At 37.3% G+C, this 25,580-nt stretch overlaps 2 protein-coding genes across 2 annotated transcripts in view; both read left to right on the top strand.

The window, feature by feature from the left end:
• DIAPH2 (diaphanous related formin 2) overlaps window positions 1-25,580 on the top strand; it is a 983,285-nt gene that overhangs the window by 238,088 nt on the left and 719,617 nt on the right. Inside the window, exon 6 of the mRNA XM_070366366.1 lies at window positions 6,192-6,331. Within this exon, the coding sequence (XP_070222467.1) occupies window positions 6,192-6,331 (140 nt within the window). The remainder of the gene's footprint in view (window positions 1-6,191; window positions 6,332-25,580) is intronic.
• RPA4 (replication protein A4) lies at window positions 7,617-9,639 on the top strand. Its single transcript, XM_005911819.2, is given in 7 exon segments — window positions 7,617-8,354; window positions 8,357-8,503; window positions 8,506-8,611; window positions 8,613-8,700; window positions 8,703-8,876; window positions 8,878-8,988; window positions 8,990-9,639. Coding segments are annotated over 7 exon segments (774 nt in total). The 5' UTR covers window positions 7,617-8,242; the 3' UTR covers window positions 9,026-9,639.

Genomic DNA, 25,580 nt, shown 5'->3' with positions numbered 1-25,580 from the left:
TACACTATATTTCATGCAATTAAATTGTCAGTACAAATTGCATATAAATTGTTTGGAATGTTGTAGTAATATATTTGTTTTAAAGTAGCTTTTATATTTTAGGAATAAATTAATTATCTCTAATAACTTCCATTTACAAGATAGTTTTCTTGTATAATAGAGAGAGGTCACCAAAAGTTTTAACAGCATATTCAACTTTGTATAGCCCACCAGAAACATCACTTTTAGAATAAATATGTAGATGAACTTGTATTGTGCACATGTTTTTTGTTTCCTTTTCTACTGGAATTCATGGAACTGATGATGAGGAAAATGGCTTTCTATTTCTTATGCATTTAAATTTATAGGAGCCTCTCAAAAACAATGCTGTGATTGGTTTAGATATAATTCCAAATTTGTTAATCTGTAATGTTGCTTTTTTCAGAAAACTGAAGTCAAAGAAAAGACACTCATTTGGTTGAAGTAGCTAAAGTAACCTGACTACATTAGAGTTTATAAATCATGGTCAACAAGAATAATGATATTACTGCTTTCATGACAATAATATTGTCCTTCCTATTTGAAGATTATACCATTGATAGTAATTGTTATTTGTGTGCACTCTGTAGTTGAAAAGACCTGTGTACAATTAATAGTTTTTCCCAGTGTCTGCAGCAAGACACCTTTACAGCTTAGAATGTGGAACCTTTCCTCAATTTATAAGTAAGTCTGTATTTACATTAAAGAATAACAGGTCATACTCAGACCAAGTCAATTTAAAATCAAAAGTGGTATCTCCACTGCAATCTTAAAATATCTTTTTAGAATATTGCATGTCTGATTTTGATATGAAAATTTCATATTAGAGTAGGATGATTGTAAACTGAACTGAAGTTTCTTTTGGTTCTTTGTGTAGTGTTTTAGAATAATACAAACACAGTCATACTGACAAGTATCTCCATTCTAATGATTTTCAAATTAAGGAATGGTTTCAAATTAGGAAAGCTCTTTGTTCACCTAGCTTTGGAATAGCATGGTATGTGCTAATTGCTAACTTTGTCTGCATTATTTTTTAAAGATCAAATGGGCACAGTGGTAATTTTCATTAATCTCGTACAGAGCAGCTAATTAAAATTTTCATTATTATCAATCCATTATCTAGTTGTTTCCTTTGTTCAGTATCAGAACAGGATGTTAATAATAAGCCATTCTTGTATTACAGCTCTATTAAATATAGTGAGAATTAGTTTAATCTATTGGATATTAATAAGCCATTCTTATATTACAGCTCTATTAAATATAGTGAGAATTAGTTTAATCTATTGCACTGTTTTGTCTTTAGGTGATCTCTTTAATATTATGTTGTACCATATTGATTACACTGAAGATACTTTGACATTTTGTAATAGAGATTTCAGAATTAAATGTTTGTTGATTTTTTTTTTTTTTTTTACGAAATGTTGAGGAAAAGTGACATATAGTTAAAGAAAAAAAATAACCCAAGGACCAGAATGTTGGTGTTTTATCCTCACAACCTCATTAATTACCTGTAGTTAGGATCATGTAAATCAATTTGATTCCCTGTTTCTATAATGGTAGTATTAAAAGAGCTGGTGTTTAAGGGCCAGTCCGGCCTTTCTATGCTGTTTCTATCATGTTTTCATAATTCTCAAATATGAACTACTGTTAAAACCCCAAAGTCCGTCTAAGCTTGGTTAAAGGCATTTGTTCTATAAATTTATATATTTTCTGTCTTGCACCATTATATTGTTTGCTTTCATTCTGTATAACCATAGAGTATCCTCAATTATGAAATTTAAACCAATTTCTAGGACTTGAGGGAGAGGTGACTCCCAAGGTGATAGACTGACCCAGTGGTTCCATAAAGAATCTCTCACCCACAACCATGTAGAAGAAGAGAAGTTAACGTTTTCTCAGTACCTTACTCTATCTATGGTACAACATACATATGTGCATGTTTGCTCCGTCGTGTTTGAGTCTTTGTGACCCCGTGGAGTTTAGCCCACCAGGCTCCTCTGTTCATGGAAGTTTCCAGGCAAAGATACTGGAGCAGGTTGCCATTTCCTCCTCTGGAGAATCTTCCTGATCCAAGGATCCAGGGACTGAAACCTCATCTCTTGTGTCTCCTGCATTGGCAGGCAGATGCTTTATCACTGAGCCACACGGGAAGCCACAGCATATATGAAATGCTTCTTGTTTTTGGCACTTTGATATGCATTGTCTGACTTAATCCTCATAACAAATATGAGGGATTGGTATTTATTACCCCTGAATCAAGCATGAGCAATTATTTTTATAGAGATCCGTTCAGTCATCTGAGCAAAGATTACCTAGAAGGTAAATGAAAGGGTCTTGATGCATATCTAGTGGCAGTTTGAGCCATTCCCAGCGTACCATATACTATCTAAAGTTCCTTAAAAACTGGAAATAGAACTGCCTTATGATCCAGCAATCCCACTGCTGGGCATACACACTGAGGAAACCAGAAGGGAAAGAGACACGTGTACCCCATTGTTCATCGCAGCACTGTTTATAATAGCCAGGACATGGAAGCAACCTAGATGTCCATCAGCAGATGAATGGATAAGAAAGCTGTGGTACATATACACAATGGAGTATTACTCAGCCATTAAAAAGAATACATTTGAATCAGTTCTAATGAGGTGGATGAAACTGGAGCCTATTATACAGAGTGAAGTAAGCCAGAAGGAAAAACACCAATACAGTATACTAACGCATATATATGGGATTTAGAAAGATGGTAACGATAACCCTGTATACGAGACAGCAAAAGAGACACTGATGTATAGAACAGTCTTATGGACTCTGTGGGAGAGGGAGAGGGTGGGAAGATTTGGGAGAATGGCATTGAAACATGTGAAATGTCATGTATGAAACGAGATGCCAGTCCAGGTTCAATGCACGATGCTGGATGCTTGGGGCTGGTGCACTGGGACGACCCAGAGGGATGGTATGGGGAGGGAGGAGGGAGGAGGGTTCAGGATGGGGAACACATGTATACCTGTGGCGGATTCATTTTGATATTTGGCAAAACTAATACAATTATGTAAGGTTTAAAAATAAAATAAAATTAATTAAAGTTACCTTATGCTAGCATCTCTGAATCGGAGAAGGCAATGTCACCCCACTCCAGTAGTCTTGCCTGGAAAATCCCAGGGATGGAGAAGCATTGTAGGCTGCAGTCCATGGGGTTGCTATGAGTCAGACACAACTGAGTGACTTCACTTTCACTTTTCACTTTTATTCACTGGGGAAGGAAATGGCAACCCACTCCAGTGTTCTTGCCTGGAGAATCCCAGGGATGGGGAAGCCTGGTGGGCTGCCGTCTATGGGGTCACACAGAGTCGGACACAACTGAAGCGACTTAGCAGCAGCAGCAGCAGCATCTCTGAATATATTGTAATGGAATGTCTCGGGACTGTAATATTCTGAAGTGAAACTAAACTGAATTTGAAAGCTTTGGCATGTTGAAGGTCACCAGTCATTCACCTTTTTCAATTATTCACCCTTCATATATCCATCACTCCTTCAAGAAATATATGTTGAGTACTTAACTCTGTGCCAAGCACTGTGTTAAGATCTAGAGATAGAGCAGTGAACAAGTTAGGCAAGTTTCCTGCTTTGTAGAGCTTATATTTTAATGAGAAGTACACAGTAAACAAGTATATAAAGCAGTAAAATTATATAAAGCTAATAGGATAAGTGAGATTTAAAATGATGTTGTGATGATAAGTGCAGTGTTAAGACAGGAAGACTGGTGGGATGAGACATAAATGATGAGAACCAGCAATGGAGAGGCCAGAGTCTTCCAGGCAGAAAAAACAGCAAATACAAAGATCGTTCTACAGGAATAAGCCCTGTATATATAAAGCCTCCAGGGGAGGATCAGTATGGCCTTGTCATCCATTAATTGAGAAAATAAATTTGGGGGTCCTATGAAAGTGGAATGTGACTTCAGATCTGCAAAATTTTATACTATAAATGTTTACTTGCTAGTCCTTGTGGATCTGTAGCCTTAAGAGCTGGGCAAATAAGTTACAGAAATGTGAAAATGATTTCAAGGTGATGATTTTACTTACTGTGCCATCTATATGGTGATTTATTCAGTAGACTTCCTAAATATCTACTGTCCAACTGGAGTGAAAATATGAAATTGTATTCCTTGTTCTGTAATTATTATGGACAGATTCAGTAATGGCACACTTTTGCTGATGCTCACTAAACACCATCACTGTGTTAGACACTTGGCATACATGGAGTTTCCAGTCTAGAAGAGAAAGAGACTCACCTCTGCCCCAATGTCTCAAGTGCTATAATAGTGAAAAGGCCGTGGTGGTGTAAGGGAATAGTTTTTGTACATGAGACTTTATCAGACTTTAAACATTTACTATTTAATGGAATTAAAAAAAAAAAAACTCAGACATTAAGAATGGTTGACAATTTCTGTATCAGGAGGCCTTTTCAATAAAAAGCTAAATATTAGGAAATCCTAGGGAATCTATTTCTCATTATTAACACACTGTTTTTTTTAAACTCTATATCCTTTAATGACATAACTTCTATCAAATTGAAAAGAAAATTGGTTTCCTATTTATAGCTTAGGTACTTAGCAAAAACTGAGTGTAATTCATATGAACTTACAAAATGGGCTCCAAGCTAGAGTTTTAATCCAGGGGGATACATTTGTAATATAGGAAAGGGGCAGTTATGATTATGTAGATCTGGGATCTGAAACTATGAATTATTAGAACCATGAATGTGTTGTTGATGTTTTTCTCCCGGCCTTTTCCCCAAATGACTTACATAGTTATGGCAAGGCGATGAAGCTCAGAAGCTGTGATGAGATAATGAGTTCTAGAAATAACCCTGTGTATATTGGAAATTAAGCTAAAAAATAGTCAATATCAGATAAATGCATTTAATGACTTCTAAAGATTAATCGATAGCATGGGAGTAGCATAGTTCGGAAGGAATAGTTGGGAACTGGTGAATGCTTTAGACTAACATGCTAATCAGAGACTATATTGTCTTACATTTTAATAACCATTTTCACTTGGTTTTGAGATAGGGTGATATTCTGATATATTTCAATAGATTTGGGTTATGAAGGCAATGGCACCCCACTCCAGTACTCTTGTTTGGAAAATCCCATGGACGGAGGAGCCTGTTAGGCTGCAATCCATGGGGTCGCTGAGGGTTGGACATGACTGAGTGACTTCACTTTCACTTTTCACTTTCATGCATTGGAGAAGGAAATGGCAGCCCACTCCAGTGTTCTTCCCTGAAGAATCCCAGGGACGGGGGAGCCTGGTGGGCTGCTGTCTATGGGGTCGCACAGAGTTGGACACGACTGAAGTGACTTAGCATAGCATAGCATAGCATAATGTTTTGCATTATATTTTGTAGAATAGAAGTAACTAGTAAACTTAATAAAATGATTTCTAAATGTATGTCCTATGGGTAAAGGAGGACCAGCTAATGTTAATCCTAATGCTTGGACTTTAAATTTAGGCGCGACCTGACCCCATAGATGGCAGCCTACCAGGCTCCCCCGTCCCTGGGATTCTCCAGGGAAGAACACTGGAGTGGGCTGCCATTTCCTTCTCCAATGCATGAAAGTGAAAAGTGAAAGTGAAGTTGCTCAGTTGTGTCCGACTCATAGCAACCCCATGGGCTGCAGCCTACCAGGCTCCTCCGTCCCTGGGATTTTCCAGGGAAGAGTACTGGAGTGGGATGCCATTGCCTTCTCCAGTGCATGAAAGTTAAAAGTGAAAGTGAAGTCGTTCAGTCGTGTCCAACCCTCAGCGACCCCATGGACTGCAGCCTACCAGGCTCCTCCACCCATGGGATTTTCCAGGCAAGAGTACTGAAGTGGAGTTCCATTGCCTTCTCTGAGCATTAATGCTACTCAAGTCCATATTCTGTTCAGGTCATAAGCACCATCAGTATAATTTTCTTTTAAATGAGGTTGAGGAGAGTGTTGAAGTCTATCCACATGTCTTTACCATGTCAATTCTAGATGACCAAAAGATTTTAAACGCCTGACACTCTGCACACATTTTTTAGTAAAATATTTACATATTCTATGCATTATTTTATTTTAAAAGTTTTTTTTTTTAAAACCTTGTTGTTTGTCTAAAAGAATTTCGTGTTTTTTTCCTATTTAATAGGGAGGACTGAAAAACAGCAAACATGAATGCACCCTATCTTCACAAGAATATGTTCATGAATTACGATCTGGTATTTCCGATGAGAAACTCCTTAACTGCCTAGAATCTCTGAGGGTTTCTTTAACCAGCAATCCTGTCAGGTCAGTGCTTTTTACTGTTTTGGTGCGATTCATACAATTTGTACTGTATATGATTGTTGGGAATATAATCACATCATTTTGACCTCAAGATTCCATGACCAGATGTCTGATGTTAGCTAATAAAGCAATGTCTAATTATGAGGTCTAAACATTTAAAAATATATAGTTAATCTGATTTCCAATAACATGCAATTTTAAGAATACAAGTATTACTTGGATGGTTAAATCCTCATTGATTATGTAAAATATGGGTCCAGAGGTTAAATATCCACATTTATATGAAAGTCTGTACTCAGATAACAATTATTATATATTTATTTGTAAAATAAATTACATGTATGGCTCTATTATTCTCTTTTAAGAAACTTATTTTAGTTTTGGTTGTGCTGGGTCTTCATTGCTGCATGTGGACTTTCCCTAGTCATGGTGAGCAGGGGCTCCTCTTTGTTACAGTGTGCGGACCTCTCATTGTGGAGGCTTCTCGTTGCAAAGCACAGACTCCAGGTGCACCAGCTTTAGTGATCGCAGTACGCAGGCTCAGTAGTTTCGTCTTGCAGGCTCTAGAGGTGGGCTCAGCAGTTGTGGAGCACGTGCCCAGCCAGTCACTGGCATGTGGAACCCTCCCAGACCAGGGATTGAACCCATATCTCTGCACTGGCAGGTGGATGCCCATCCACTGTGCCACCAGGGAAGTCTGATATTATTCCTTTTTAACTTGAGAAGTAAATAGAATTTTGTATTCTCTTACAAGTTTTAGATATTTATTCACACTTTTATGTAATTTGGGATAGCAAAAATCAGTTTATTTTAACCAATAAAGTAAATAGGAGAATATTAACAAACTCCTTAAAAATCTACACATTTAGGTTATTACCTAGGTGTGAAGGATTTTTAAGGAAGAAGTTCTTGCTAGTGATAGATTCCAATAATTGGTGTTCTTTTATCAACCATAAAAAGCCTTTAAGTTAAATACACTCCACATAAAATGTCTTTATAGGGATAAATAGATTTTCAGTATAATATGAAAATATTCTGGGATCTACTTCCGCAGTTACTAAAATATTAAGTTCAGAAATTTGAGTATACAGAAACTGTTATTTCCATTTTTTTCTTGATTTTCCTAATATAGGATGGGACTAGTACTTCCTTGACCTATCCACAGAAGCTTGCAAATAATTTAGAGCTCAGTTGTTTTGTTTGAATTTATGTATAAATTGAAATATCTTATACTATCTATTTTTACCAGTAATGCATTTGGCAGAATAACTCGAAGAGTGTAATTCTCCAATAAATAGTTTAAAAAGGTAATCATAAGATATGACTTGCATTTGGATTTGATAATTATTCAGAGGTGGCTGTCTTGCTATTTTTTCCAGAATGCTTCTGGTTTTAATGATTTGAATATGTGAGTCCTTTAGGACAGTAAAAGTGGCGGATTCTCCCTTGTCCCTGTCCTGCCACCCTGCTCTGCCACCACTGCCTCCTCACACAAACTATACTGAACTTACTGCTCTGAAAATTTCTGTTGAATGGTTAACTGAATGAGTGAATAAATGAATCTTTTACATGTGCCTATAGATTTTGTGACATTTAGTAATAAAGTGGGGGCAGGGGAACCTTGTTAAAATGTATTTTTATAAAGATAGCGGAAAAAGTTTGAAATTGCACATGGGTCTTTTAAAATACAGCAGAACAGGTATCAGACCACGCCAAAGAATTCTTGGGTGAAGTGAGAAGCTGGCAGGTCCCAGTTGCCAGACAGCTGCATCCTGGCAACTGATTGGCTCCACAGTTGCAGGCCTCACAAACTCCGCATTGGGTGGTAGCCTATGCTAAAGGTTGGAGCCTGCCTGTGGAACTTGCTAGCTGGAGCCAAAGCCCACTTCCTCTTTTGCGGGAGCTGCCCTTAAAATGAGTAAGAATGGGTTTGGGAGCTATGGCAGCATTTCTGCCCCAGGTGGAGCCAGCGGAAGCAGTGACCCACTGTCTCAGGGCAGGGTAGCTCTTGCTACTAAGTCCATGGGATCCAGGCCCAAATCCAGGCTGTTGTTCCTTGTGTAAACCAACTGCTCACCTCCAGTCTGGTTGATAACATCTTCAAGAATAGAGGAATCAAGATTTCCCAAGTTTCTGTCATGGGAATAATCAGGCAGGCAGAGAAGACTGTAAGTTACTTTATAAGATTGATGATATGACCACTAAACCTATCGAGGTCTGCCAGTGGGTTGGCAGAGATAAAGCAAAGCAGGAGGTGACTCTGCTTCCAGTGGGAGTATATACCAGTGTTTGGTATCCTCGAATGTTCTGCGGAGGTGAAGAGCCTTGAGATGTTGAAAATCCATGTCCTCCAAGACATGAACGAGTACAGCACATACATATTCTAGAAATGGTCAAGGTACACATGATGCTGGATAACACCTGCCAAGCGGCCTCTGGGCAAAGTGGCCCTGTTGATCCATCAGAAATGGATGAAGCCCAGAAGCACGGCGAGCACCACCCCAGTTTCGTCCAAAACGAGGTGCTGCATTTGATTCATGAGTGTCCTCCATAGGGAAGGCAAGAGCATTCATGAGCTCCAGACCAAGCTTTGCGACCTGAGCATCTGGACCGTCAAGCAAGCCATTGATTATCTGACTGTGGAGGGCCACATCTACCCTCACTGTGGATGAAGAGCATTTCAAATCTGCTGATTGAAGCACCGAAACTTTTTTTTCATTTTCCGAAGACCCTGCCTCCTGTTGTGACTGAGTTTGTTTGACTTTTAGGAAGCAGATTTTTTTTGTAACAAAAGATTGGAAGTGGCATCCTTTGGAACCTCACTGCTTTTCCAGCTGCTTTGAACTTAACTGTTTTTCTAACTATATTTGAAGCTTAGAAAGAGATGATGATAAATAAGTTGACTGGCCTTTTTGTAGGATTTACCAATGAACAGATGAAAACACTCCTGGATGGATGAATTTGGGGAAGCAAAAGTACAGAAAAAGTTGAAAATTATTATTTTCTTGCGTGGGAGCTTCTTTTTCCGAAATATCCATGTATTAGGAGAAAATAGATGCAGTCAAGGAGCCAGTTAAGAGACAAAAAAAGTGTTGTTTTTACATAGACTCATTTTCTATGTTTTGATTTAGCATCTTATATTCATACTGTTATGTTATGCTAAATATAGTAGCTGATTAATTCAGATGAGCTAAAGAAAGTAGTTTTTGGATTCAGGTACCCAGTTCATGTTCATATAGTAATCTGCTCTTATTACCATAAGTTTATGTTTTTAAAAGATAAAATTATACTACATTTAAATGGCAGGGTCAGCTTGGACTTTTTTTCTTAAAGCATAATTGTTTTCAATTCATTGTAATATTTTTATAAATTATAATCTCTTGTAGTTGCATAGTACACAGATACCAGACTTGATGTAAGTTTTATGTTTTGATGTATTATTTATAATACTAAATGCTCTATTTTATGTATAAGAAGGTTTTATTCTTTAGGTTAGATGAACAAGTACTTATAGGAATATTATTAAGCTTAGCAAGTTTAATGAAAGTTTATGCAAATATTTTATTAAAGCACTTTTGCAAATCTTCATTGTGTGATTTGTTTTCCTAAATTCATTCAAAAAGCCTTTAGTTTTGCTTTTGAATATTAACATTTTAATTATCCAGAGGGATTTTTTTCTCTTCTGTATGTAATGTCAATAACATATATTATATCCTTTTTGTAATAATATATTTTAGTATGCATGCCTGCTAAGTCACTTCAGTTGTGTCTGACTCTTTGCAACCCTATGGACAGCCAGGCTCGTCTGTCCATGGCATTGTCCAGGCAAGAATACTAGAGTGGATTGCCATTTCCTTCTCCAGGGTATCTTCCCAACTCAGGGATTGAACCTGCATCTCTTTTGTCTCCTGCATTGGCAGGCAGGTTCTTTACCACTAGTGCCACTTGGGAAGCCCTGCATTTTAGTATAGGTTATATTAAATATGTGAGGCTTTTAAATAATTGAATAAAGTAAGCACTCAGTTGTACATACACTAAAGATGGTATCTTTCAAGTTACTGGTTTTGTTACATTAGTGGAAAGAAAAATTATATATATTCATTTAGACAGGTAGAAGAGAAAAGCATTACTTGTCTCAACAAAAAAGAAGGTGAAAAAACAGAGAAAAGCCAGCAGTCCAGACTGTCAGAAGGTGGCCTTTCTTTGCCAATTCTAAGAAAAAATTATCACCAATTGTTGCTTAAACTTCCTGAGGTATAAACTAAACTTTTTTTACTCTTCAAAAGCAATGAAATAAGCGATATTCCTTTGTAAGATGGAAATGGTTAAAATACTATAAAACGTGTTTGTTATTTAAATAATCAGACAGTCTTTCCAAATTCTAGTCTTCACAAACAGAAATTCTGAACCACTCTGTTGAAAAGGTTGCCTGCCCTGGGGAAAACCATACTGAGGGAGAGACAATGGGCATATTTCTTCCTTAGAATCTCAGTGTGGAAAGTAGTCTAAGAGACAATATTCTTTTGTGGTATTACTTATACAGATTCAGGCACCCTGAGATTAAAATCTGACATTTATGACTTGGTAGGTCACTTGCTAATTACCAAGTTGACTCAATTGGTGGTTGGATAGGTAGTCAATTTTCCCCTCTAGGAATATTCCTTCAGAACCAGGAAAATAGCAACTTTAAAAAAAAAAAAAAAAAAAGCTTTATTTGGTTGCCTTAGTGCCTGGGAACTGACACTTCTCTGAACACCTGAATTTAAGGCCAGAGAACACCCCCACTCTCTCCCAGAGCCTTTGACAGGAGCTGTCCTCTCTTTGTGACTTGGGATCCTTGTTAGCTTTGTTAATTACCCTAGCACTCTTCCCCACTTTACACTTCTTGAGCTTTACTGGGATTCTGCTGCAGGTGAGCGACAGCAATGGAAGAATACTAAGTATTCTGTGAATGGAATATATGTGAATGGAATGTGATGGAAATCAATAATGTGAATGGAAATCAACAAACATTTTGAGGCAGTAACAATTGCTAGATTGCCATACGTGCATATTTAATGCATGTTAGGGTTAGTAGATTTCTCAGATTCATTGTAATTCATCCACTTGGCATGCAGACTTATTTTTCAGTTTTGTCTACACAGTGAATAAATTTGGCCAGTGGTCCCCTTCCTCTCCAGTTCTGCCCTATATGTGAGCCACATCTTTGAGGATAAGATAGAAATCCTGGAGAAATACTGTTGACTATTTTGGGCAGGGGCATTTAATTCTGAGGAGCCTGAAGAACATAATTGATGATTCTCATAGACATAAGAAATGACTGGATTTGTATTAAAGTTGATTCTAAATGGAATAAATAAATTTGAAAATGTTTTCAAGTCAAGGTTAATATTATTGTTATAATTGCCAGTAATGTTTTATCTACTAAATTTAGATTTATATGTTGAGGGTAATCTGAGAACTGTAAATTGTCTTATTTTTACAATTTCTATTCACCTTTTATAATGATGAACAAAAAAAGCTAACAACTGTGAATTCTTTTCAGTCATTAAACTTTTAGTGAGCACTTACTTATGCAATAAGAATTAGCTTTCATTTTAATAAGCTTAAATTTAATTGATTTCTGAAATACTTATTAAAAATTATACTAGTTAACATTGTAACATTTGTATAGTACTTATTTTCTGCTAGGTACTGTTCTAAAAGAGAGAATATGTGTGTATGTGTGTGTGCTCTTGTGATGGCTAGATTTATATTTCTAGCTCAGACTTTTCTCTTGAAATTCAGACATTCATCTCCAAATGTCTTCCCAGATGCCCTACAGGCATCTTTAAAATATTTTTAAAAAATGATAGCAAGAAATAGTTATATATATACCATTTATTATCCTCCAGGAAATGTTCTAAGGACTTGAAATACACACATAAAACCAGAGAATCATTATGATTAGTATTAATATTGTTCACATTTTATAGATGAGGAATTTGAGGCTCAGAAAGGTTAAGTAATTTGCTCCATTTTAATGCTATATGGCTAGTAACTGTCAGAGCTAAGATTCCAATGCTGGGTCCTTATCCACTTCTTTATACTACCTCACAATAAGGCAAGTCTTTTAAAATATCCTCCTTTCATTCTAGTCACATACTAAATCTTTTGACTTTATTTCTTTCATTAAAATTTGCCTGACTTGAGTTTAAAAAAAAAGAACTATGAAATATTTTAGCAACAGGTATAAAGGGGAATATAAAAATACCTATGTTTTTCATCTACCAGTTTAAGAAACAATTTATTTTTATTATAGTTGTAGAGAACTTAGCCATATAACTTGTTAATTTTCAATGACACTATAACACACTGTGCCTGCATTTTTACTGATTAAAAATCAATGGTTAATATGATTAACCATAATGATTAATTAATGATTTAATTAAACCAATGCATTTATTATTTCAAGTGTAATTACAATTGTATTTGTAAAGTGTAAGTGTAATTGTATCTTAAGAATATATATCATTGCATTGGAAAGCCCTTTTTTTATGACCTCATAGCTCTGTGCTTCCCGAATGGCTCAGCTGGTAAACAATCCGTCTGCTATGTGGTACACCTGGGTTCGATCCCTGGGTTGGGAAGATCCCCTGGAGAAGGAGATGGCTACCCATTCCAGTATTCTGGCCTGGAGAATTCCATGGACTGTATAGTCCATGGGATTGCAAAGACTCAGACACGACTGAGTGACTTTCACTTGCTCCATACATATCGATGATACTTCTAGTAATTCAAATGCCATCCATATGATATTATTCTGATACATAACTATATGATAAATAATGAAAGCTTATTTTACTATTATGTGTTAATTTTTTGGTAATACCTTCAGTTGGAACGGGTCAATAAATAACATTCAATATTATGTAGTTTGTTTTTATATAGCAGATGGATATCCCGTAAAGGAATAACAAATTCCCCTTGTCCATCTGGGGTCTGTCCTTATGGAGCTTACATTCTAGTAAGAGAAGTCAGACAATTAATAAAATATACACATACATGAATTGTCAGGTTGTGATCTGTCCTGGGAGAGAATGTTACTATTTTGTATCATATGGCCAGTGAAGGCCTCCCTGACTTGAATGACATGTGAGCAGAAATCTAAAGAAAGTGTGGAAGTAAGCTATGATGTCCACTGGAGGAAGACCATTGTGAGAAAAAGGAAACATCCACAGCAAATGCTTGGCCTGTTCCAGGAATGTCAAAAAGCACAGTGTGGTGGGAGGCATAGAATTGTGAACCCTTGGTAGGACTTTGGCTTTTACACTGAGTGAGCTGGGAAGCTATTAGAGGGTTTCAAGGAGAGTAGTGAACCTGACCTGAAGAGATTTTTAAGGGATAACTCTGGGTAGAAGCAGGGAGACATGTTACATGTTGCAATGAAAGAGTTAGAAATTTCACAGAAATTCTAGCGACAGCCATATAGCTGTGCCTCATAGAGGCTGATATGGAAGATCACTTGATATCCCAAGGTAGTCCTAGAGCCTGATTATTTTTGTCGTGAGTCTCCAACACAGCAGCAGAAATTCATGGTGCCTCTCCCTGATTTGTTCCATTGTGAACATGGACTCTACATGAGTCTGCTTTTTTCCCAACATTAACTACCTGGCCTTCTCTGTATTCCCCATTTTGAATTCTTAATGGGGTGACTCTGGCTCCCGTTTGTTTCTGCTCTGGCACAGGTTTTCATGCCAGGCCACCTCAGCCTACAGGCCTGCTTAAGTGCTGGCCACACCACTGGTCAGGTGACAGTCCCTAATTGACTCCGGTTTGTACTTGTTAAGGGAGAGGGGGACACAGTGATATGGTCCAGATTTTTTCCACCCAAGAAAGTGTCTCTGGAGAGTGCTTCCCTAAGAAGGGGATATGAGCTTGTCAAGTACCACCAATACAGGAACTTTATTAAAATAAGAAAGTTTCTATGTGGACGTTTCCTTAAGGTCAAAGATTATGTTTTGTTTGTGCTGTTTATTACGCATTTAGGTTTATTCCTTGTGGCATTGTAGCTCAGTTGGTAAAGGATCTGCCAGCAGTGCAGGAGACCTGGCTTCGATCCCTGGGTTGGGAAGATCCCCTGGAGAAGGAAATAGCAACCCACTCCAGTATCCTTGCCTGGAAAATCTCATGGACAAAGGAGCCTGGTAGGCTGCAGTCCATGGGGTCGCAAAGAGTCGGATACGACTGAGCTTCTAACACACACACACCTGTGGCATTAAAAGTTGAGTGAATGACAAAACATAACAAACTGCTACCATGAACTGCCTCTAGTGTTCCTGTGTGTATGTGTGGGTTTCAAGAGCAGAGGGGAAAAAAAAAAAATGAAAGAGCAACAGTGTCCTTAATTTTCCTCTGAGTGTACTATGAATTCTTACCAAAGTCAAGTAAGCCACCCCCGAGCAGTAGCCTTTCCTTAGACTTTTATTTTATTTTATTTTATTTCCTTAGACTTTCCATTTGACTCTGGACCAAAACTTTTTCTTTTTCCTGATATAAAGACACTCTCAAGCCACCCCTCAAAAAAAAATAAAAAAGTGGTGGTAGTGGGATTTGTGTGTACATCATGTGGTTAAAGTTCTGAAAGTACTGTAGTATTTTTCCCACCCACAACAAACATTAGCATTGCTTTTTTAAAAGGCTTTTAGAAATCCTAAAAGCCTTTTAAAAAGCAATGCTAATGTTTGTTGTGGGTGGAAGAAATCCTACAGGAAATAAACATGTTTAAATGTGTTAACTCAGAGCTTCCAAATTAAAAAAAAAAAAAAAACTTTTATTCCTTAGACTTGCAAATATCATTCTGTAGTATAAACCATACTTTCTATTTCCATCAGATTTAAACCCACCAATAGTTGTAAGATTTTATCTAACCACCCTCTACTTTAAAACCTCTTTCCCAGAAACCAAAAAATAAATGATCAAAGCAACAGAGCAAACAAGTAATTACTCTTCCTTGTGGACAGAAACAAACAGGAACAATGAAACAACAACAAAATCATAAAAGGAGGAAACCAAGAATAAACCCAGGAAAGAGAGTAATTTGTACAGTGATGAGGAAATTGTATAGAAAACAAAAAATAGCACATGGAAAAATCAACTTGAATGCATCATGTCTTATTTCTTATATAACAGTAAAGGAATCCTTGAAATTCAACAGGAGTCATTTAATATTGTTCTGTTAATAGTTTCCTAAGACTTCCATAACAGTTAGCAAAAACTGGGTGACTTTAAACAACAGAAATGTATTCTCTCACAGTTCAAGTGGCCAGAAGTCTGATATCAAGGTGTTGACAATCAGGTCCCTCCTAAGGCTCTAAGGGAGGATCTTTAGAGATTCTTCAGGTTATGGCACTTTTTGGCTTGTGAAGCAGCATAACTCCAATCTCTGCCTCCTCTGTCACACGGCCTTCTCTACTTCTCTGTTTGTCCTTTCTTTGTCTCTTATAACAATGCATGCTAGGTCACTTCGGTCATGTCTGACTCTTTGTGACCAGGCTCCTCTGTCCATGGGATTCTCCAGGCAAGAATACTGGAGTGGGTTGCCATGCCCTCCTCCAGGGGATTTTCCTGACCCAGGGATTAAATCTACATTTCTTATGTCTCCTGAATTGGCAAGCAAGTTCTTTACCAATAAAACCACCTGGGAAGCCCTCTTGTAAGAATAATGCTTAAAAAAAAAAAAAAAAAAGAATACTTGATATTCACTAGTTTGTTGGATGTTTTAGATTTCACACATAAGTGGTATCATGTAGTGTCTTTCTCTGCCTGACTTACTTTATTTAGCATAATGTGCTCCAAACTCATGGATAGAAATAACAAACTAGTGCTTACCAGTGGGTGGTGGCGAAAAGGGAAATAACTACTGGGTATAAGATACTGTATAACAAGGAGGACTATAAATGGAAAGTAACCTTTACAGTTGTATAAAAAATTTTAAATACAAAAAAATTATAATGGAAAAAAGACTTGGTGGTTAAATGTAAAAAAATGAATTAACCATTAAATATAATCATAATTTCAGTAGGGGGTGTAAAAACAATGGAAATAAAAATAATAATGATTTATGCATGGAGATAAATTACTGTACCTCGAAATAATGAAAAGAAAATAGCTAATTTAATTATCAGCTTTTGAAATGTATCTAAAAAATCAATAAGAAGTATTGGGTTGGCCAAAAAAGAAAAAAAATACTCTAATTAGACTTAGAATATAGTTTCCTTTAAAATATTGGAGGAAGTAGTCTCTAAGTCTCTGTTATATAACTATTTTCCAAAGCTTCTATTCTTTAGAATATGGACATTTGGCCTCTCGTTACTGATTTGCTTCTGTACCACAGTTTCAACTGATTTCCTTGTGTTCAGCCCATAGTGAAATAATATTTAAGCACCCATACACACTAATAGTTTTGCTAAACATTCTCAAAGTACAGTCATTTCAGAAAATTAAACAGAATCCTGTCCATTTCAGTCAATCCCTTTTATAAGCTATCATTAACTGGCCATATCCCAAATCACTACCTTACTATAAATTCCTTTAACATTTATTTTGTACTGTATAAATTCACCTGTACCTGCTTATGCTCCATAATAGTTTCATGCATGTATGCTTGCTTTTCTCAGTTAGATTTTAGACTCCTCTGGGGAAGGGAACCTCTTGCCCTCTTATTTGTTTCACGATGGCAGGCACGGTGTAATTTATATACAATAATGTGTGATTTGATGTAGATATTGACCCATCATGAATAACAGCCAATGCTTCTCCAGCAGTGAGAGTGAGTTTGCATTAATCTGGCTCTATTTTGTGGCCATGCATTTTTAGATGTAATCAGAGAAAAAGAATGAAGCTAACTTCCTCCTCACAGGAGTGAAACCTGTTGGTTCGATTTGAAGCATATTCACATATTCATCAGGTATAGATAAAATACCAGGCTTCCCTGGTGGCTCTGAGGGTAAAGTATCTGCCTACAATGTGGAAGACCTGGGTTCAATCCTTGGGTCGGGAAGATCCCCTGGAGGAGGAAATGACAACCCACTCCAGTACTTTTGCCTGGGAAAATCCCATAGACTGAGAAGCCTGGTAGGGCACAGTCCATGGAGTCACAAAGAGTCGGACACAACTGAGCGACTTCACTTCATAGATTAAATAGCTTGCTTTCTACAGTGGTCTTCTTATGGTTGCATGGTGAGTTAATGAAATTGAATGTTTATGTTAGGTAGTTAGAATAGGAAAAAGGAGTCCAAAATGGTGGTGGCAAGACAAAGAAAGGAAAAAGCCTGTGAAGATGGAAAAAAGAAAATCCGAGGACGAGAGTGAGAACCTCAGGTGAAACAAACAGCCCTCCTGGCTAGCCCAATTTACATAGGGTAGGCTCAGGGGAGGAGACAAAACATATAAAAAGACGAGCCAAGATTGAGCCCCTCTGTTTTTTTCGGTTAAAGGAAAGATATAAGCATCTGAATGCAGAGTTCCAAAGAATAGCAAGAAGAGATAAGAAAGCCTTCCTCAGCAATCAGTGCAAAGAAATAGAGGAAAACAATAGAATGGGAAAGACTAGAGATCTCTTCAAGAAAATTAGAGATACCAAGAGAACATTTCATGCAAAGATGGGCTCAATAAAGGACAGAAATGGTATGGACCTAACAGAAGCAGAAGATATTAAGAAGAGGTGGCAAGAATACACAGAAGAACTGTACAAAAAAGATCTTCATGACCAAGATAATCACCATGGTATGATCACTCACCTAAAGCCAGACATTCTGGAATGTGAAGTGAAGTGAGCCTTAGAAAGCATCACTACGAACAAAGCTAGTGGAGGTGATGGAATTCCAGTTGAGCTATTTCAAATCATGAAAGATGATGCTGTGAAAGTGCTGCACTCAATATGCCAGAAAATTTGGGAAACTCAGCAGTGGCCACAGGACTGGAAAAGGTCAGTTTTCATTCCAATCCCAAAGAAAGGCAGTGCCAAAGAATACTCAAACTACCGCACAATTGCACTCATCTCACATGCTAGTAAAGTAATGCTCAAAATTCTCCAAGCCAGGCTTCAGCAATACATAAACTGTGAACTTCCTGATGTTCAAGCTGGTTTAAGAAAAGGCAGAGGAACCAGAGATCAAATTGCCAACATCTGCTGGATCGTGAAAAAAGCAAGAGAGTTCCAGAAAAACATCTATTTCTGCTTTATTGACTATGCCAAAGCCTTTGACTGTGTGGATCACAATAAACTGTGGAAAATTCTGAAAGAGATGGGAATACCAGACCACCTGACCTGCCTCTTGAGAAATCTATATGCAGGTCAGGAAGCAACACTTAGAACTGGACATGGAATAGCAGACTGGTTCCAAATAGGAAAAGGAGTTCGTCAAGACTGTATATTGTCACCCTGCTTATTTAACTTACATGCAGAGTACATCATGAGAAACGCTGGGCTGGAAGAAGCACAGGCTGGAATCAAGATTGCCGGGAGAAATATCAATAACCTCAGATATGCAGATGAAACCACCCTTATGGCAGAAAGTGAAGAGGAACTAAAAAGCCTCTTGATGAAAGTGTAAGAGGAGAGTGAAAAAGTTGGCTTAAAGCTCAACATTCAGAAAACGAAGATCATGGCATCTGTTCCCAGCACTTCATGGGAAATAGATGGGGAAACAGTGGAAACAGTGTCAGACTTTATTTTTCTGGGCTCCAGAATCACTGCAGATGGTGACTGCAGCCATGAAATTAAAAGACGCTTACTCCTTGGAAGCAAAGTTATGACCAACCTAGATAATATATTCAAAAGCAGAGACATTACTTTGCCAACAAAAGTCCGTCTAGTCAAGGCTATGGTTTTTCCTGTGGTCATGTATGGATGTGAGAGTTGGACTGTGAAGAAGGCTGAGCGCCAAAGATTTGATGCATTTGAACTGTGCTTTGGAGAAGATTCTTGAGAGTCCCTTGAACTGCAAGGAGATCCAACTAGTCCATTCTGAAGGAGATCAGCCCTGGGATTTCTTTGGAAGGAATGATGCTAAAGCTGAAACTTCAGTACTTTGGCCACCTCATGCGAAGAGTTGACTTATTGGAAAAGACTCTGATGCTGGGAGGGGTTGGAGGCAAGAGGAGAAGGGGACGACAGAGGATGAGATGGCTGGATGGCATCACTGACTCGATGGACGTGAGTCTGGGTGAACTCCGGGAGTTGGTGATGGACAGGGAGGCCTGCATGCTGCGATTCATGGGGTCACAAAGAGTCGGACACGACTGAGCGACTGAACTAACTAACTAACCCTCATGCCTAGAGGATGTACTATGCTTTGCTTGCCAAATAAAACTGAGTTATAACACTGGTCTGCTGCTTCAAATCTTTACCGTAGCATGACAGAACCGAGGAAATTACACACTCCTCTGACATTTACAACTCTGTTTAACACCCTAAAAGTCCATGCGTTTTGACTATAAATAAATCCCAATCTGCTATCACAAATGGAATTAGAATTTGCATGTACCGTGGTCTGTTTTTTAGAATGAGAACTGTGTTGTTACTTACAGATTTTTGTTCATATTCCTTTACTAAATTTTATGAAAGGAAGCCGTGTCTGCTGAGAAATAACCAATGAGTTTCAACAATTTTGTTCCCAACCGACCCATTACAGGATGTATAGGTATTTGGTAATACATTTTATGAAGATCCAGAGAAATGTGTAGCAATAAATCATTGTTACTAAGCTTTCTCAACATATGACAAAAACAATAATATTGGTTTGCAGAATAGTATGAGAATTGTGGTTGTGTAGAATTCTTTCAGAGTTGTTGCTGAAATTGCCTTATAGATTGAAGGGTATATTATCCCACTGAGAAACTTTTTTTTTTTTTTTGCTTGGTATCTTAGTTAATCCCCCAAACTCATGGCATAGTGTGTATATTTACCCTTTATGTGATGATGGCTTCCTCAGCCAGTTTTCAAGCAGGTGAAAACACATAAAATATCTCTTACAGTTTATGTATGTGTAGTTATTTGTGTTACCTCTGGCACATTTGTTTTTTCTTGATACTTTCTAAGTTCCTTTTAGATTTAAACATTTTTGTCTAGCACATTAATATGCATTTTAACATAATCATCACAATGAAAATAGCTGTTGACAGTAATACAAATTAGGAATAGAAAGTACTTTCTGAATTATGAATGTTAATAACTATTTAAACAGCCTATATTAAATGTATTAAAAGCTTGGCAAAGCAGCTGACACTACTTAGAAAGTTAATATAACATTAGATGCAGATCAATACCTTCAGAACATTTTGCATTGGACTACCTATGAAAAACAGAATAATGAGGGCAATTTTTTAGGTGCAGAAATGTGAATAGGACTTAAAATTGTGAGCACACCTCATAAGGCACCATTATATGCAGCATCGCAAAATCAAGGTTGTTATTTAAATTTGTTGGCTTTAACTTTCAAATGCATAAATTGTTTTAGAGGACCGTACTACATTTTTACATACACTAGAAAATAGTAAATTCAGAATAGTTAAGTCAAATTTTATACTTTCTTTTAAAATCTTGGTCAACAGTTTGTATTCGTGGCAACCATATTGGCTCATTTAGCTATGTTGGTCCCATAAATATTCAGTGATATTGAACTTTTTAAATATAATATTAGCTTTAAAACAGAATTTTAGTTTAAGGCAGATTCAGTATTATATCTCATTACAGAACCAAAGTAGATCTATGTGTTCTATATTATTTTCAAAAAGAAAAAACATAGGAACAGCAAATACTGACTCAAGTTCTGAAGTATTGTTTTAGTAAGAAGTTATAGACATTAAAGTAGAATAAATGATGACTCCTATGTTGGCATTATTATATGACATAGGAAGTTTCACCAAGGCAGTACATTTTCTCATTTAAATGCTGTGTTTTTAATTTGACAACCAATCTGTATATATAACAATTGTCTAAAGGTATATAAAATAAAGCAGTAGAGTCTAGGCACAATAATTAAATGGATTTCTTAATAGAAGGTGAGCTTCCATTTAAAAATACTTTATATGCATTTTATTGTATTTTCCATATATTCAACATTTGCCTTGGGAAGAGAAAGCTTCTAAATATGTGTCATTTGAAATATTATTATTTTGGTTTATATGAATTAATTTAAGTAAAGGTCTTGGGCACACATTAGAGTTTTATACACTTATCATTATGGGACTCTTACTAAAGCAATTGCAGCTCTCAATAATAGATGCAGATATCCCACTAAGATGTGGATAAACATATAAGGTCCAAGTAAACTTGATAGTTTTTAAAATGCCTAGGACAATGCCAGGTAGTGATTTGAGTATAAAATGGTTCCAGTCTACCCTGTAGCCCAGGGGGGAAGATGGCAGAATATTAATAGATATAATTGTTATCTGATGAATGATAGTGCATTTATTTTTTTCAGGGAAGGACGTTCTTTCTAATTCTTTTTTTTTTTTTTTTTCATTCTTTCTAATTCTAAGCTGAGAGAATTTTATTTTGTGTTTCTCTGGATGAGGGGTATTGAACAACACAGTAGAACTGAGTCTTTGATAGTTTCCATAAAGTGCAGAGGATTGCGAATGTCCATTTCCTCCGTTGAGTTTAAAAAAAAGTAAAGTCATGGTATTTTTAAAAAAACCCAGAGTAATAATACTGGTGTACAGCTTCCCCATAATCTAAGCTGCTACCAAGATGTACTTGAGAAATGTCCCCGAGGCTCTCCCTCTGGAATATCTATCATCTCTGCTGGACTTTTGATAGGAGCTGGATAGCTGACAATTCATGATTAAGACACCAGCTAGCACCTGGAGTGCAGGTATTCTGTGCAGTCAATTGAAAGAAAATCCTTGTGCAATAGATAACAGTGTTTGCTCTATGACCTTGGCTGTTCGAGTGGTGTCAGATAATGGACAGCTCATTTGGGGACATTTCCCACCTGGTCAACACAGCTATAGGTGTGTGGCCTCTCACATCAGGCAGTTTAAACCTGAAAATCTTCTATCGAGATGGAATCCATGAAAGGAGAACATAGAAGGGAGTATAACACTGTAGTGCACTTTGGAAATCTAAATCAGCTTCAAGTGAGATGGCTAGCTTAGTAGTTTGCCATATGAATATGAATCTCAAACCTTTCTAAGTACCGAATCAATGCACTCATATTTGTTAGGTCTGTTTTGCAGCACCCAGCATTACTGAAAATATGCAGATTGGGTCTAATTCTGTTTTGGAGAATGAGGCCTGAGTACTGAGTATTGCTCTGAAAGTGAAAGTGAGGTCGCTCAGTCTTGTCCAATTCTTTGCGACCCCATGGACGGTAGCCTGCCAGGCTCCTCTATCCATGGGATTCTCAGGCAAGAATATTGGAGTGGGTTGCCGTTTCCTTCTCTAGGTTTTCATATATGTGTGTGAAAGTAGCTCAGTCATGTCTGACCCTTTGTGACCCCATGGACTGTAGTCCATGGAATTCTGCAGGCCAGGATACTGGAGTAGGTAGCCATTCTCTTCTCCAGGGGAACTTCCCAACCCAGGGATCAAATCCACATTGCACGTGGATTCTAAGGGTACCATAGCATCCTTAATACCAGCTTCCAAGAGAGTTTCCTGGAGATCGTTTCTTAAATTTTTGTATTTAATATTCATTCATCAAAAAATATTGAAGACTAAGTGCTAGAGTGTTAAATGGATTTCAAAAAATTGAGTTATCATAAATTTCCATATGTGAATTAGCATTTGTTCAAGAATAAGAATACCCTGAAATGACTCCAACACTGAAACTACATTAAGCATTTTTCTTTGATAAAGAAAATGTTAAAGAGTTTTTATAGTGTTGTTGAGGGGAGCATTATAAGCATCAATTAAAATGGCAAAATATTTTAAATGTAAATGGTATGGGATATTGCCCTGGGGATATCCTCTGACTTTATGACATGTTTTTTACCTTGAAAAAAAAAACTTCTGTCAGTTTATTTTGTCGTATAGTTTCTCCCAGAAATAGGATGCAGGTATGTTACACTGAGCTATGTGAGCTTTTCATTAATTTTGGTTTCCGTTATTATTTTGTATTGTTTATAAATTATAATTATAATACTGATTTTACAGGTTGAAATCATGTGTCTTAATTTGCTCATGACAATAGTTTGGTGCAAATATTCACCTTCATGCATTTCTCAAGTCTTTCAAATAATCTTGGAAAATTAGAGTAATAAAAGTAGGGTCAGCTATAGAAGAGTTAATTTTGAGGGCCAAGAGCAAATTATACATGCATATTGATTTTTCAGATATGTGGTTGGAAATTTTTGAAACATATTGAAAGGAGAGATGCTAGATAAATATGAATGATCAAATAGTACTGTGGAGATTAGAAGCACCATTCTGAACACATACTGTGGTGCTTAGGTAAGCATAATTCTGGACTTAAAGCACTCATCCATCTATTCAAGGATTTGGCTATGAACCCTGTGTGTATGATATAGGCTTATCTTTGATACTCCTATTCATCATATTTCCCATTCTTATTTGACATATCTCTTGCATAGTTTTTGTGTTTCCATTGTCAGTACTCTAATTCAGGCCTCATTCCATTTGCAGACAGGAATTGGCAGAGGAACTGATCTATCCAGCAAAATAAGAGTTCATTGGGTTTGTTAAAAGTTTAGTATAGCCAGAGTGAGCAAGGCAAAGCACAGAGGGTTAGAGAAGTTAAGGAAGTTAGTGGGAAGTGTAGAGGAGGAAAATGTTTTACTTGACCCTCTCAGAGTCTCTGGCTGGGTCTGCAAATTAACGTAATAAAAATTAACAGGAGAAAAGAATACAAATTTTACCACTTTTTTTGGGGGGGGTACATAAACACTGGAGACTTCCAAGAGAATGAAGACCCAAAGAACTGAACAAAACCAGAACCTTTTATACCTGTTAGACAAAGAAACAACAAATTTGTGAAAAATTGACAAGACAAAGGGATTTGGACTAGGGGTAGTACATGATGAAGAAGTAACTAGGAAGCTAAGGGTTAGTTTAACAAAGTTTATATATACAGGCTTCTGTAGTTCCCTGTGTCAGATGACACAAATGCCTTCCTTCCTAGAGTTACAGGCAGGGTGGGTACCTTTCACATGGAAGATTTATCTCCTGCTTTCAGAGAAGAAGAAGGGTAGGCTGGGGAAGAATGAGGTCAGAGTGACTTTCTTGCTTCTGTCCTTTTCCTAGTCCTTCAGCTTAAGATATTGAATATGCTAGAGTGCCATATTTTTGGGTATTGTGTTCTGAACTCTATCAGAAGCAAACTTAAGATGATTGACCACTTCATGCTAGGTAAGGAAGCAAGAAAGGCTAACCAAGAAGTTTTATTTCTAAACTAAAGTTGAATAAACTAAAGTTTTATTGACTATGTCAAAGCCTTTGACTGCATGGATCACAATAAACTGTGCAAAATTCTGAAAGAGATGGGAATACCAGACCACTCGACCTGCCTCTTGAGAAATCTGTATGCAGGTCAGGAAGCAACCGTTAGAACTGGACATGGAACAACAGACTGGTTCCAAATAGGAAAAGGAGTACGTCAAGGCTGTATATCATCACCCTGCTTACTTAACTTCTATGCAGAGTACATCATGAGAAACACTGGGCTGAAAGAAGCACAAGCTGGAATCAAGATTGCAGGGAGAAATATCAATAACCTCAGATATGCAGATGACACCACCTTTATGGCAGAAAGCGAAGAACTAAAGAGCCTCTTGATGAAAGTGAAAGAGGAGAGTGAAAAAGTTGGCTTAAAGCTCAACATTCAGAAAACGAAGATCATGGCATCCGGTCCCATCACTTCATGGGAAATAGATGGGCAAACAGTGGAAACAGTGTCAGACTTTATTTTCTTGGGCTCCAAAATCACTGCAGATGGTGACTGCAGCCATGAAATTAAAAGACGCTTACTCCTTGGAAGGAAAGTTATGACCAACCTAGATAGCATATTGAAAAGCAGAGCTATTACTTTGCCAACAAAGGTCCGTCTAGTCAAGGCTATGGTTTTTCCAGTGGTCATGTATGGATGTGAGAGTTGGACTGTGAAGAAGACTGAGCGCTGAAGAATTGATGCTTTTCAACTGTGGTGTTGGAGAAGACTCTTGAGAGTCCCTTGGACTGCAAGGAGATCCAAACAGTCTATCCTAAAGGAGATCAGTCCTGGGGGTTCATTGCAATGACTGATGTTGA

Source organism: Bos mutus, chromosome X, assembly GCF_027580195.1.
Source record: "Bos mutus isolate GX-2022 chromosome X, NWIPB_WYAK_1.1, whole genome shotgun sequence".
NCBI classification, from domain to species: Eukaryota; Metazoa; Chordata; class Mammalia; order Artiodactyla; family Bovidae; genus Bos; species Bos mutus.
Note: the sequence above shows the minus strand (reverse complement) of the source record. Positions and strands in the feature narration are given on the sequence as shown.